This window comes from Anopheles coustani, chromosome 3, assembly GCF_943734705.1.
Source record: "Anopheles coustani chromosome 3, idAnoCousDA_361_x.2, whole genome shotgun sequence".
In the NCBI taxonomy this organism is placed as follows: Eukaryota; Metazoa; Arthropoda; class Insecta; order Diptera; family Culicidae; genus Anopheles; species Anopheles coustani.
The window spans coordinates 94,626,089-94,640,886 of NC_071288.1; the positions used below are offsets into that span (position 1 = coordinate 94,626,089).

At 48.9% G+C, this 14,798-nt stretch overlaps 1 protein-coding gene across 2 annotated transcripts in view; it reads right to left on the minus strand.

Moving 5' to 3' along the window:
- Positions 1-14,798, minus strand: part of LOC131258766 (insulin-like receptor) — a 44,857-nt gene that overhangs the window by 4,629 nt on the left and 25,430 nt on the right. For both annotated transcript variants that reach the window (XM_058260147.1, XM_058260146.1), the window contains exons 3-11: positions 13,080-14,754; positions 12,033-12,319; positions 11,109-11,237; positions 2,331-2,496; positions 1,747-2,235; positions 1,513-1,660; positions 798-1,413; positions 585-702; positions 280-499 (exon numbers count right to left, since the gene is read on the minus strand). In XM_058260147.1, the coding sequence (XP_058116130.1) occupies positions 280-499; positions 585-702; positions 798-1,413; positions 1,513-1,660; positions 1,747-2,235; positions 2,331-2,496; positions 11,109-11,237; positions 12,033-12,319; positions 13,080-13,683 (2,777 nt within the window). In that variant the 5' untranslated portion in view covers positions 13,684-14,754. The remainder of the gene's footprint in view (positions 1-279; positions 500-584; positions 703-797; positions 1,414-1,512; positions 1,661-1,746; positions 2,236-2,330; positions 2,497-11,108; positions 11,238-12,032; positions 12,320-13,079; positions 14,755-14,798) is intronic.

Below are 14,798 nucleotides of genomic sequence, written 5' to 3' on the forward strand. Positions count from 1 at the left end.
ATGCTGTTGGTTGCCAACATTAAGCGTGATGATCATCCTTGCCTGCAATCTTCCTCCAGAACATATACCGAACTCCTGAATTGCTAGTTCAGTTAGTAAAAAATACTAAATTTTCTGTTTTACAGAAAAACTTTACAGGCCGTTCATCGATAGTAACCAAAATGAATGCAAAGCAACTCTTAAAAAACTATTCCCACGGTTTCTGGCTCGTTGCATGGTCTGCAGTGATCTCTCATTTTTCCAATCTTCTTGATTGATCCATTCAATCATTCTACGTACTTGATATACACATAGTTATGCAGCCAATCCTCGAATCCGATCGCCATATCAGCCTCATTTGGGTCGAGCTTTGATGAACTGTCGGCCGTGGACGAACCGGCCTCTTGGCAAAACGAAGCGCAGTCATCCTTCGTGCAAACCCCGGTCGCGCTGCTATCTTTTGCAGGCGCCGGGGTCGTCACATCCGGCGTTATGCTTGTTTTTGGTGGCCTTTGGATTTCTGTAATGTATAAACAAATTTGACACGACACGATCGCATTATACGATGCACGGTGGAGAAGGTATAGCTATTTTTAATTCCTTACCATCGGTACAGTAGTTCCGTTGCTTGATCATTTCATTATCCTCGTCGTTTATCTCGACAACGATTTTATATTCTTCCAATTTTCCAAAGATGTGGGCCGGCTCAACCCAGGAGACGATCTTTAGAATATGAAAGTATGAAATGATATATGAGGGTTTGAATTGCATTGAGGGTTTGAGGGTTGCTTGATGGTTCGCGGGGCCTAAAAACTTACCACCATATTGGTTTCGAGGTTTTCCGTGACACGTAAATTTCGCACACTCTTCGGCGTACCGGGAGGTGTCTTGAAGTACGTTATGTTCGTCTGACCACCGACGTTTTCCAGCGAGAGCGTGTACGTTTTGACGTAGTACGCGTACCGTGTGTTATTGTCTAACCGCGTTAAGATGTGGGTCGTTTGGTTCTCGTCCAGCTGATTGCGCACGTCATCCACACGCCAACTCTGCGAATTGCAGGCGTCTCGCCCGTCATACATCGCAATCTCGCCCGTCTCCGGAGCTACGCTATAGTACACGACGTAACCGATCAGCTGGCGATTATCCGGCAACTCCTTGAACGAATCCCACTTGATGATGGCCAGATCGCTGATAATTTTGGTCACGCTGGTTTTCAGCGTGAACACTTCGCAGGCGGTCCGCAAACCGTTGCTACGCTCCAGCTGCGCTTCATTTTCGATCATGACGCCGTCGTTAAAGTTTTTCTTCAACGCTTTAATATACTTGACGCACAGCAATGGGTTGTCGTTGAACATTACTTTGCCCCTTTCGATGCGCACATCTTGCGCGAACAGCTCCTGCAAGTTCTGATTGTCCAGCACGCTCAGTGACATGCTGCAAAGAAAACGGAAAACAAAATCACGTGAACCGTTGATTTGACGGTTGACCGTTGATTTGACGCCGCGTTGACCCGTGGCACCCGTTGACACTTACTCTGAATTCACCAGCTCTTTGCCACGGATAACTTTCAGGTTTTTGAAAAAGCTCAACGACATCAGCGAGTACGAACGGACGATCGACAGGTAGCCATGGATCTCTTCGATCGAGAAGAGGTACTTCTCCAGTTCGCGGACGACATTATCTGTGGGAGGAAGGAGAGAGCGTCTAGTGAGTACGTTTAGGTCCAAGCCAAAAGCCCATCGGCTCTTGAAATTCTAGCTCACTTACCTCCACCGAGCTGGCGGATTCGTATCGAAAGCGATCCCTTGATGATGGTACAACCCGCCACGTTCTTGATTTGGGAAAGGCTCTCGATCACCATGCTCTGACACTCGATTCGACAGGGTCCTTTGCAGGGCACGCACGCCTGCCGATTGGTAACGGGGTCCTTCGACATCGAGTGACCTTCGGGGCAGTCTAGCTGACACGCGCCCTTGATCGGCACGTACGGGTTGTTCGGCGTGTTGTCATGCAACCGATGGAGTGGTTTTTTTTGGTTGTAACACTCCTCGGCGGTCAGACACCGACTTTCGGCGAACATGAACAGATCGTCCGGGCACTTGTCGACGCACCGGGACCGGCCGTCGGAGTCGACGTAGTACAAGTTCCGGCACACCATGCACTCCGTCCCGTTCACGCCGCCGCACTGCCCGAGACAGCTCGGGCTGCAGCACTCGCCCGTTATTGTGCAGGATTTTGGGCAGCTTGCGGGGCATTCTGGAAAAGGTAAACGGAAAAAAGGGATGAATATTTGCTCATCGGTACACGCACTACTCACAGTAGTGGATGGATCGGGCTCGGTTGCAACTTACTCTGTTGACAATGTTTGGTGGACCAGCAGAGATAGCTCTCCTTTTCGTTGTGCTTGGGGCTTTTTGGTTCGCGCGTCGGACACTGGATCAGACGTGTCGTCGAATCCGGCATCGTGATGGTAACGTTGCTTGGGCATGTGGTGCACGCGTTGGGGTCTTGATTTCCCTGCGAAACGAAAACAAAGGTATTAGGATGAGTCAAACATGTGGCGATGTGTATTCTTAATAGACGAAAAGAAGATTGGAACAAGGTCAGGATGTATAGCAAAGGATCCCACCATGAGCGGTCTCTGGAGGATGCTTGAATTCTTTACGATAAGCATGGACTACTTTCGTAGGCCGACCATCCTGTACGGATAAGTTCATCTAAATCAAACATCTGCAGCTTTAACAAGTATTATTCGGTTACTCCATTACGGGCGAACATGTTCCTCAGGGTCGATACATCCTTTAACGGTTTATCGAACTGGAAAGACCGTTAACCGTTTTGCTGGCGACGGACGGCGCCGGGGTCTGCAAGTCGTGGTCTATTACTTCATTCTGAGCTAAAAACCTGGAGGTGCCCGATAACTTTCTTCCCTTATTCCTCTCACTCCCCCCACCCCCTCCTCCAGAGCTTTCATTCAATCGAGCTCAGTTAACGAATTCCTGGCATTTCTTTTCGCCTTTCGCCGTCTTCTCTCATCCGCAAATTCATTCAAGACGGTTTCCATCACGAATACCAGAGCATTAGCAGGCCCCGTTTGTCCCGGCGGGGGGTGGTGGCAAGAAGTGCGGTGTGTTTGACTTATTGCTGTCTTTTCTCTTTTGCCTCGAGATTCGGGGGCACACAGCTTCAACAACTCGGCGGCGTTCTTTCTTCACTGCGCCTTCACTTTTGCCTTCATCAACTATTTCGCTTTCCTACGCTCATTCGGTGACGCGCTGGGGATGGAGGGTGGGAGGGAGGGGGGGGGGGGGGAAGCGGTAGACAAACGAACGCTGCTTTCTTTCTGCGGGATTTCCCCACCCGGCGTGCGATCTCGCCGAGCAGGTATTAGAAAGACGGGGGCCACTTTTTGCATTCGGCTTGCCTTGAGAGCATTCCTTCCCATCCCTTCCCTTCCCTTCCCGTACCTTCCTGCGCTATTCGCAGCGTCGCAAGCCACAATTCCCGGTGCCGCAGATCCCGTCGTCGTCGTCGTCGTCGTCTTGTGGAGGAGAGAGAGATCGCACGGATAACGGACGACGACGTTCCGGGCGAACGCGAACACATTGCACTCCTTTTCCACATTCCATTCTCATGTGCTCATTTTAATGTTTTCTTTCACTTTTCCTCCCCAGCTTTTCCTTTCCCGTTTGCTCGCAGCAACACGTTCCGCGGGCTTCTTGATCGACCGGTTATCGCTTTTATTACGCATTCCTCTTTCTCTCCTAGCAAGCTCATCCATATCAAACGGGAACACTCTGCTCACAAATCCCCTTGGAACTGCAGCGTGGCTTTGGGCAAACGGTTCGGATTCTCCTCCTTTCGCACAAATCAAATCAAATAGCAATCAGTTGTTTACCAACAAATGCAATAAACTTGATGAATTTCAACAAAAATCGCTACGGAACGATACAAATAAAAAATAAATCCCCCCCTCTATCGTCTATCGCACGAATATTTCGCACACAAAAATTGGCAACGCGCAGCAGTTTGCTGGATCGTTCACCGGTTTTTAGGTCTTACTTCTCAATGAACTGTTTACGATGCCGAAAGCGTTAACAAATAAACTGATAATTGACACCAACCAAGGAATGCGATTGTTTGGAATGTTTTTCTTCACTAACGATCAATAAACATAAGCAAACGACTGCAATTTGATCTCTGTGAACGCGCAAAAAAAATTAAAGTTTCACAACAATAAATCATTACAAGGGGGTAGAAGGTTCCCCCCAATCCCCCTTCGCCCCCCTAGGGAATGCCAACAATTTAAGGACAGGTGACAGAAAGGGTGGTTCAATTTTCACTGGTGATTCAGCAAGACATTGGCCCCCGTCCCGTGTGTCAACGGTAGATAAACAATATATGCTCGATCAGCGATGTTCTATCCAAAATGTGGCATAAAAACTCCAACATATTTGTTGCATTGTTTTTTGCACAAACAAGCGGTGACGATGCCAAAGGAAAACTTTAAGAATTTGTTTACGAAAGGATGCACGATCTCTATATTGGAAAAAGCGAATAGAAAACAGCGTGAAACAAAACAATCTCTAGCTCATTGTTCTAAGCCTACTTTACCATAAAGCCTACTACAACAGTTTCTTATAGTACCCTCGTTTGGGAAAAGCGTGTAAGGCAAGATCAAAGGAAAAGAGGTCGCAGCATACCATGTCACGAGCCACAAACCGTGGGAAAATTTTTGACAGTTGGTTGAAATGTTGTTTACCTCTTACGAGCAGCCAGGGCACAACTGCAAATTTGGTATGTTTCATCAACAGAACAGCAATTGAGGCGTTTGGATTATGTTCTGGAGCGGCCTGCGCGTATGGAAGACCATCACACTTAATTTCACCAGCCATGGCGACCAACAGGATCCATATTGGTTTCACACGGAAGAACAGTTTCTATCCGCGAAACCATGGGTGCTCTGATCCAAAATATCCAATAATCTATTTCGTTTAAGAAATTTTAGCGAAGATCTCCCCACATTCTGCAAGTTATGTTTGTAAACACTTTTTCAATCAACTGTCACAACAATGGCGGAGTAGAAAATAGCTTTGATCCAACCTTTCTTTGTATTGATCTTGGTGTAAGGCATAATTAATTATAGGACAGAAGGGTGCAATATACTCAACAGAGCGTAGGCGACGATGCAATAGATACAGTATGCTATTCCCTCCCCGCTATGCTCCATGATCACTTCCGGTGGGCTACTTTCGGAATGGTGTCTCCGAAGCGCTCCGACGAAGCCACAAAGCAACCAGGCTGTTGTGTTTAAGAACACAAACAAACTGCAGTACCCAGTTTAACGTATATTACCCCACGTAAGATAGACGTCTTCGTAGTCCGCCAACCGCTTGCTTTTCTTTTTATGGTTTCAGTGCATCTGAACCTACTGCTTCTTGGAAATCTTGAAGCGCCACCCGATGATGAACATGAGCCATCGCTATGTGGGCCTGGGAGAAGGTTGCATTTGACTGCATGAGCCATTTGGAATTCCCCTACACAGGTTGAACCAATGCAAGTTGTGCAGTAGAATCCTTGGCCTTTGCTGAGTTCATCGGCTGAGTTGAGTCAGCTCATGGGCAACACAACGGGTACCGCGAATTTCTGATGACACCTTCATAATGATCTTTTCAGAATTCTGCCTAGTGCAAGGATTAGCGAAGATGTACCTAAACTTCTTACTTCCAGCCGGCCATCTGATAACCAAGCAAGAAACCAAGAGATAGTAATCTCCCAATGCCTCACACGAACGGTGCGCGGCAAGCGCACGGAGATCGGCCGAACGATTGGCCAGCTTTTTGGCATAGCTGATTGAGTTCTACTGTTTGCCTAATCTGAAAGTGAAAACTTGCCACTTCCGAGAAGCGAAGCGAAACCGAACCGAACGGACCGATTTCCACACGCCTGGCGACATTTGTTAGTCAAATCGGTTTAACCTAGAAAATTTTAAGCAGCCTTTGGGCAATCTCTCGCGCGAACCTTGCTCACGCCGACGGGGGTTTGCTTCTCCAGCCAGACAACAACGACGACGGCATCAACGACGACGACGACGACGACGACGCCGCAGGTCGGTTGTCTGATCTCGAACGGGTTTATCTCCGGAGCACGGTTTGCAGATCAGATCCATTACATTCGGAGGATGTGTATTTTTTCCCCGTTGTGCTTAGTGACTCAAGGAGCACGGAAAGAAAACACAAGCACAACTGATGGGAAGAGGCTACTCTTTGCACAAACCTTGACCAAATTGTTTGACTAGGTTTCGTCGGTCAGCTCTCGCGGCTTTCGACGACTCGGGGGCTTTTTGCAGACAGTCAAGGCAGTTTGTTTTTGTTTGCCTTTCCCCCCCCTTGGCATTCTCCGGAGGCCGTTTTGCTTTGACATTTTCCTTACGAGCAACTTGAGAAGAAAACTATTTTTATCCCATATCTCCCTATTTGCATAATTGAACCGTGTCTTTAAGGGCTGCCCTCCCCCGCCTGTGCGGCAAAGGTCATTTTTCTACACGAAATAAATCAACTGCACCCACCTCACCCAGCCCCCCTCCGCAGGCAGCATCTAATTTCTTTGATGGGACTGAACGCCCTCGTTCGAGTAGAAAACATCATCTCCATATGCAACATTACGTTTCCTCTACCGGAAGCTACCGCGGCACGGGAGTCTTGCCCCGCTCCGTCAGAGGAGGTGGAGGAGGAAGGGAAAAAGTTCTCTAAAAATATCGTCAAACTGTCCGCCGTCAACACCCGCGGGATGTCATTGCCCGCGCAGGAATCCACGAACGTTGCGTGCGTGCGTGCGTGCGTGTCTTTTCCCTCCAGGATGAATGGAAAACTTCGTCATCCGAGCAAATGGCGTAAGGCAACCAAACCCGGGGTGGAACCCGGGGAAACGCACGTACATCTCAAGCTCGTCATCAAACGGAGGGAGTACTACGAAGACATCTTCTTGCCCCGCGAACCACCACATCCTAGAGAGCGCAGGACAGGAACTGAGGGTTTCCCTAAAAGGTCTCGCTCCCTCCCCAACCCCTATGCCCTGGCACAGTCTGGCGACAAATTTTTGATCTATATTTAGTCCAGCACACTCATCCGGTCTCGGGCAAAACGTGGACGCGCAGCGGTGTTCGTCTACACTTCTTCCGTTCCGGAGTACGCGGACACAACAGCTCTTGGGCAAGAAGACAGCCTTTAAGGGTAACGATCGATAAAACGGTCGCTGGGAAGTGGGAATCCAAATCGTCTCTTAAAGCCCCACCAGATTGATTTCCTACTGAAAAGTGTATTCGGTTGAAGTTTTCCTGGACCGGTTCAGTTTTGTTGTTGAGTTTCCTAGAATTGGTCATCTGGTAATAATATAAGTTGGTGAAAGCGATTAAATAACGGGCGTGTAAAAATATTTTGTAAACCAAAGCAAAGACACACATTGGGCGAATACCGAAGAAGAAGGACAACATTGTTCGCGGCCTCCCCCTCCCCCCTCGGTGGCCAGCCAGACGGACACGCATATATACACACGCCGCGATCGTGTTTATTCTTCGCGTATGAGAAAAATAGGACTGCTCCGCTGAAATATTGATGTCTAAAAATAAGACCACAAATTGAACACCCAGTGCTTTCCACTAATCACCAATAAACGGGACCCCTCCCCCCCGCTCCCTGCGCACCCAAGAACATGCGGAATAATAATATGCTACGTGTTGGGGGTCAATTTTTGAGAAGAAAAAAAAACACCCCAATGATCCGCGCAATGGTTTTCAGGTTTTGCGCGGAGTGGGGGGGTTTTTCCTTCGGTTTCGATGTCGATGACCGATGACAACACCGACATGTCTCGATGGCTCTCCGAAGAACCGAACGGGGAATGCGTGTATCTCGTCTGCAAGCACGCTTGCTGACCGTCACCCTCGTCAGCCGGGTGACGATATTTCCTACAGTTCTAAGAAATCGCTGGTGGACGAAAAGAAATGCGGCCTTCGCCCGCCATTCGAGGGTGTTCCTATTTTTCTCGCCCGAGAAGAAGGAAAAACAACAACCCCCTCGACCCCCATCATCTGGGCGGATCCGGGGGAGGTTGGGGGAAGTGTGGCAACGCATGTGGCGGCGTGTGGCAGACGAATGTTATCATCTGTTTCATCCCGGTCGAGCGAGCTTGACGTGCACTGTGAAACTGTCAGTGCGCCAGTCCCCCCGGGAAGGCGACGCCATCTATGACAGAAAGTGCAGGAGGTCAAAGGTTACGTCATGCAAGGGGGGGGGGGGAGGGGGGGAGGGACATCAGAAAATCATTTCGAAACGCCTTCGAAAACGCGTTCACCACTCGATCGCGCGTGATAGAAGTAGTCATTCTTGTTGGCATGATCGAGTTACCCACGCGTCCTCGTTTGACAATTCTCCTCCCGATCCTTCACAACGCCTTCCGCAACCGAAGGGTTTGAGGGGGGATGGGGAATCGGAGTGAGTTTAGGGCTCGCACCAAAACAGGGGAAGCGGGACAAACATTTATCATATGATTTATTTACGTCACGCGTCACTCACTCGCTCAGCCGACACACGTCATCGTCATCGTCTCCGTCTGGGATCGTTGCAGAAGACGTTATCTTCGGGCCAGAAAACCGAAGACGTCGTCGACACGAGGGGCAAAAGGTGGTGGATGGCGGTGAACGGTGGGGAGCCAATGTTTTGCCTGCCCTGCATACTTTATTTTCGACGGGCGAACGCCGACAAACGAGAGGTGATGTGGCGCCCAAAAACCAAAAATCACAACATGCGCACGCAGCTTATCATCTGTTATTCGGGTGTGGTGTGGTGTGGTGCGCTTGTTGTGTTGTTTGTCGCCGCCAGACGAAACCATAATCGGCCACGGATCGGTTGTGGCGGCGGCGACGGCTCTCTCCGGCGGTGATAGCCATTTTTAATTACTTCTTCCCAACGAGACCCCCACCGGAAGCAAGATTTTTTGCAATATAAACTGTCTCTTCGTGACGGATCTTATTGAATTATTAAAATATTGTTTTGTACTTGTTTGTTAAACCATAGAAAACATACTGACGTAACGGATCAGAGAAGGCTTTACCCGAGCAGCATTAATCGACACGATTCGCGTTACATCATCAGGTTACCATAGCGTTATGCCACAGTATTTTAATGCTTCCATGCGTTACTATGATGAATGCATGGAAGCGTTACTATGATGAACAGTACTCTTCTCATCAATTTATGAAGACCCGCACGTGATCGGATTCCTCACCGAAAGCATCTGACAGAATGAGTTATCACGTTCGTTTCAAAACAACAAACACGAATCGTTCAAAGGGCTAATTCGAATGGGTGTACCATTCCCTTTTCTCTTCCTCGTGCCTGCTGCTGTGCTGTGCTTTTGGTGTGGGGATGATTGATCGGTGTACGAATGTTGCATTCGATTATTGGCAACGGGCTGGCTCTCTCTACAAGTCGCGGTCCTTGATGGTGGCCAAACAACATCAAACCGCGTGACCACCGCAACGACATCAGCGAAACAAACGGGGAACACATTAGCGACACCTTCTCACCACACACCACTCCGACCACCAACAACAACCTGTCGATAAATAACATCACATTGAGGCAAGAAAACGCGACGAGCTTTTAAACCGTTCTCTACAGACCGTCAAGAATGTGGCGTAGTTATTACTCGTATGCTTATACCATTGTTTGATTGAGTACACGGCGAATGTTTTGTTTCCAATCCGGTGGTAGTAGGTGACAACTTCCTGTGCCTGATTCGTCATCCCGTCCGATTTAGGCATGATGAGAGCGAGGTCTAGCTTGGCATCCGACTACGCACGGATTGATTTAGTTATGGCAGCGGACGACGGCCGAAGACACGCCAAGAGACACGCCGCTCGCAAGGAGTAAAAGATGTTTGGAGATGATTTTTCGACCGGTGCAGCAGTATCTTGTTTCGTTTATTTTTACTCGAGCGGCAGAAATAACTTTTAAAAAGCAGGGGGCGGTCAGACACTGGGAGAGGGAGGGGAGAAACTTCCTCCGCATTCCTACCGCCGCTCGGCATCTTGAAAATGACTGTGTCGTACTGGTGCGACGACCGGCGGGGTGGTGGGTGAGTGAGCGGAGGACGAAATGGTAATCATGCTTCGAAGAAATGAATGGGCATGCAGCACAAACAACACACCAGGCCAAAAACGCAAGGAGTTATTTCTAATTTATGAGTTCAGCGTAGTCTCCTCCCCATCAGCGGCGCTAAGAGAATGTGTCACCCAGGAATGTCGGGTTCTGTGGAGCGCACTCGGGTGCGGCTGGTGGAGGGGGGGTCGGGCTGGATGTGAATGACGTATCGTTGTTGGCGTTCGGTACGCCACGGGTGAACGACGAGGCCATGATGACGTGTCACCGTAGGGGGAGAGCGTGGGAGATACACTCGAACTGCAACTGTCGGTCCGTCTTCGCGGTGACGCAGCATCACCAAAACATTGACTCACACAGTTCAGAGTTTGTCCGGTCCTGTCTTCGATCCGTCAGGCCGGAAATAATTTGTGAACCAATTTTAGCAAGCGGCAGACAACGCCCGACCGGAGGATGGATGTTCAACAAAAGGAATTCATCTGTGTTTCGTAAGTTACGTTTTAGCTGTTTCCTACCAAAAAAAAAAATATGATCCACAAACTGAAGGTATCACCAAAAACACACCGAGATGCTTACCATTTGTGTACGCAAGCGTTTTCACTTCATCCAATATGTTCACTGCCAAATCGGTCGTGGTGTAGTTGGCTTTGAAAAACGCCTACTATAAGCTACAGCGTTTTCGGTTACTTCAGAACCAACTCGCTAAACAAATGAAATGGATCCGGTTTGGAAGCTGAGCGTACGAACGTAAGAACCTTGGTCACATTATAACCGCCGTAACGCTTCTTGATCGGGAACGCGTTACCATGTCAAACCGATTACGTAACGCCAATCTTATCTATTAAAGCTGATTGGGAAGAGGCCCTTGCCCCTATCAGATAACATGAAAAATATACGATAGGCGGGCGGGTCGTACGTACTTTTGGTTTACTAATTAATTTTCTTACTGAAATCATCCCATAGTTCACCCACCTTGATCCAGCTGTCGCCGTTCGGTGCTATCGTTTTCCAGTCGATCGTGTCTCCGTGGCACAGGTTTGGGTTTTTCTCGATGCGAACACCGCCGCGTTCTATGTGAATCAGCGAAGTAAGTCCGAGTTCCTGCGTGTGAAAAACAAGAAAGAGATAAGAATTAGTTGCACCCAGTCGTAAAAAGCCATATTAAAACGGTACCCAAGCCCGGGGGGGTTGTGTTTGTACCGATGAACTTTCCCTTATTTTCGACCGTAACGGACGGAAATATGATTAACGGGTCACATGCGCACAGATGAACGCGCCCGGCCAGGCACAAGACCCTTCTTCGAGGGCCCCCTTCCGAAGGAAGCATCCGTCAAAGCAAACAAACAAAAGTTATCAAGATGGTAGTAACGATAAGGGTCGCAACGGGCGATTCAAAACTTGTACTCATCGCACTTCCAATTATCGTCCGATCGTGCCACAACCAGTAGCAACAGCATCGTGGCACCAGCATCGCAGGCCGGCGCACGCAGGGAAGAAAGGGAGGTGGAGAAGGGGGAGGCGGGGGGCTGAGTCGGGTGATAAGCTTTCTACCCTCGCGCTCGGCAGCATAAGCATTGCATTCATTCATAAACTCTGCCGCTGATCGATCTGGGTCGACGACGCTGGCGCTGTCGGTAGAGATTACCAATTTTGTTCCCCGACCCTCGGGTGGATTCATGGCAGGCTTTGGCAGTTGATTGCCCATCCTTAACCGGCCTATCGTTGAATCAAACTAGGCCGGAATTAAACTAAAGGGCTCAACTCTGATTTGTACCTTCTCCTGTAGAGCCCTTACTTCACGGAAGCTAACTAAACCGCTGTCACATTTTTGACGTTTGCTCTAAAATTCTGGAAAAGAAAGCTAAAAAGAGACTATTATGCTTGTGCGGCTCTTACCTTGATCTGCATCAGCTCGTACACCACGAAGGCGTAATTGTTGGCCGTATCTTCGCCGCGGATGACGGCCAGGTTGGGGAAGAGCTGGCCGAGCGTCTGGAGTCCGTTCACACGAAACAGCAACAGGTAGCCGGTAATCTCCGTCAGCAGCGGAAAGGAGAAGTTGCTGAAGCTGTCGTTCTCGTACTTGTCGATGAGCATGATTTGCACGAACCCCTCCACAACCCGGCACCCATTCAATCGATCCAGATGTTTTGGCGTGTTCCGGACGTCGACGCTCGAACATACTGTGTGTACAGAGCAGGAAAATTATTCCGGTTAGTCATTGGAAATTCCATTTAAAAATCTTTTATCTAAAGCAATAATTCATCCAACAGTCGAAGAAGGACAACTTTAACGAACTTGATCGTGCTAATTCGTTCATTATAAATAGTTTCATTCTCTATATCTGCGATTGACTCCTAAATCGTTCTCTGGCAATTTTTTTTTTAATATCTATAACTCCTGACTGAGAAGCAAATATAAAATGTAAAGGTTACAAATTATTCTAACTTCTACAATTAACAAATAAGTAAACTGAACTGAACAGTGAAGGTGTCCTCACCATGGTGCTAAAGCGCTTTCAGATACGGAAGGAGAAAAGGGTGAAATAGTTCACTTTATTAGCATTTTGATCAGTCCTAGGAGTTTATCCCAATTATCACCACAGTGACAGCACGAAGAATTGTGCTTGGAGTTCAAATACTTTCTTTTTGGTATCTGTTTTGGTGAAGAAAGCGCATGTTTATGTTCTCAAATGATAGCTATTTCAATTTTTGAGATAATTGTTACAAAACGGATTCAATTTGAATTGGATAATTCGGAACCTAAACGACTCTTTGTGGTTAATCGATGAATATGGATCTCTGAATGTGAAATCACTTGATCACACCTTCGAAAAACGTCTAAAGTCGTGTGGAATTTATGACACGACTGCTGGAATCCTGATTTTCGATTTCATTTTCATACGGTGAAAGCCTTTATTAGTCAGTCATGCTCCATATTTACCTCTTCCTCCGCGATCTTGGAGATAACCTCCGTTTGTGTCTCGACTCGACCGCGTCCGGCTCATCAGCTCCGTGCTGGGCGCCTCCTTCAGGTCGGCGCCTTGCACGAGCTGCAGCAGGCTGGACGTGTGCAGGACCATATTGAAGTAGAACAGGATGCAGACGAGCGTGAATATTCGTTTCCACCGCCACCGCTTCCACAAACTAGTCCGATTCAACCGCTTCCCGCTCCAAAGGTACTCGTTCGCCACCCCCGGATGAGGGGGGCTCCACCACCGGCGGCCAATACTTATGCTACAACTACAACTACTAGCACTACTTAGCCTATCACTGTCGTCGGTGCCACTGCCAATACTTATGCTACTAGCGCTAGGTTGTTGCTTACGGCTATCGACACTGCTGCTATTGCTAAACGGAATAAAACCACCACTCGCGGCATATGCATGGCACATCCGCCGAGGCCGCGAGGTATCGAAATCTTCGCTGCGCCGATCACCATTCAGAATCCTCATGCGCGCCGTCAGGCGGCGCAGGAAGAGCTCCCAAACCGACGGGTCGTCGGATGCCGTTTTACCTTCCATGGTGCGTTGCAACAGATAGGACATTAGAAATTTAGAACCGTTCCTCCCGACCGGGGAGGAGCTAGATTGGGGGCAGGATTGTTGCGCGAGAGAGAGATTGTGTGTATGTTGTGTTTCTGCCTCCCGCAAAAGGATAATGTAATTTCTTATCCCGTCAAACGTTAAGACGATATGTTGTCTTGCTACATTTTAAACGCGAGTCCTTGTTGTACGCGTAGTTATTCTTCTCTAGCAGCACTAGGCAAATGTTTGACCGTGCCCACCACTGACACTTCCGACCACCGCCTCCACCTGCTCCTGCTGCTGGTGGCCCTTTTTCTTATTCGGGACCGGTATTTTTGTTCGCTTTCTTCCTCTCACCAAAACAACACTGGGGCGCATTCCAGCGGTGGCACGACACATTTTTTTCCCCCCCGCTTCTTGCCACTACGCACTATTCCGGTTCCGGAACTGCGACGTTACGCACACTCGCACGCGCACTTTTCACACTTTCACCCGCCACACACCGTCGCGACAAGGGCATCTCTCATCATCCCCCCTGGGCCCCGTTTTTTCCCCGTTCACATCTTAGCGCCTCGACCCGGGACACGGTCTGGGGCTCGGTCTGGTTTTCTTTTCACCCACCACTTGTTCTTCTTCCACTATTGTGCAGCATCCACACGGTTTTATTAGCTCAAGTGACTGCAATTGTGATAGATTCTCTTGCGCACCACTACTCCACCGCAGCAGTCGTCGCCGAACAGCATCGTCGTTTTCCTTCGGCCGCCGTCGTAGCGTGATTTTCACGCACCTACACGACCACATTCACCACCGCCACACCGGCGTCGCGTTTCGTTGCCTTCGTTTCACGCCGTCGAGTTGAAGATTTTCTAATACGCAATAACAAACAATATCACTCGCTCGCCCGCCCAGCACGCGTGCCAGCTGTTCGGATGAACGAACTCCGCCGCGACTCCTCCGGCCCGCAGAATGAACACACACACACAACACTCACACTTCCCCTTCCTCTGTGTGTTGTCACCGTTTACTACCGCCGCCGTCGGGGACGCAACACCTCGGGGGGTGGGGTGGGTGTGATGAGACAAGATTCGAAATCTGCAATAAAAGAAGAAGAGGGTTTGATAAGTATTTTCAACAGC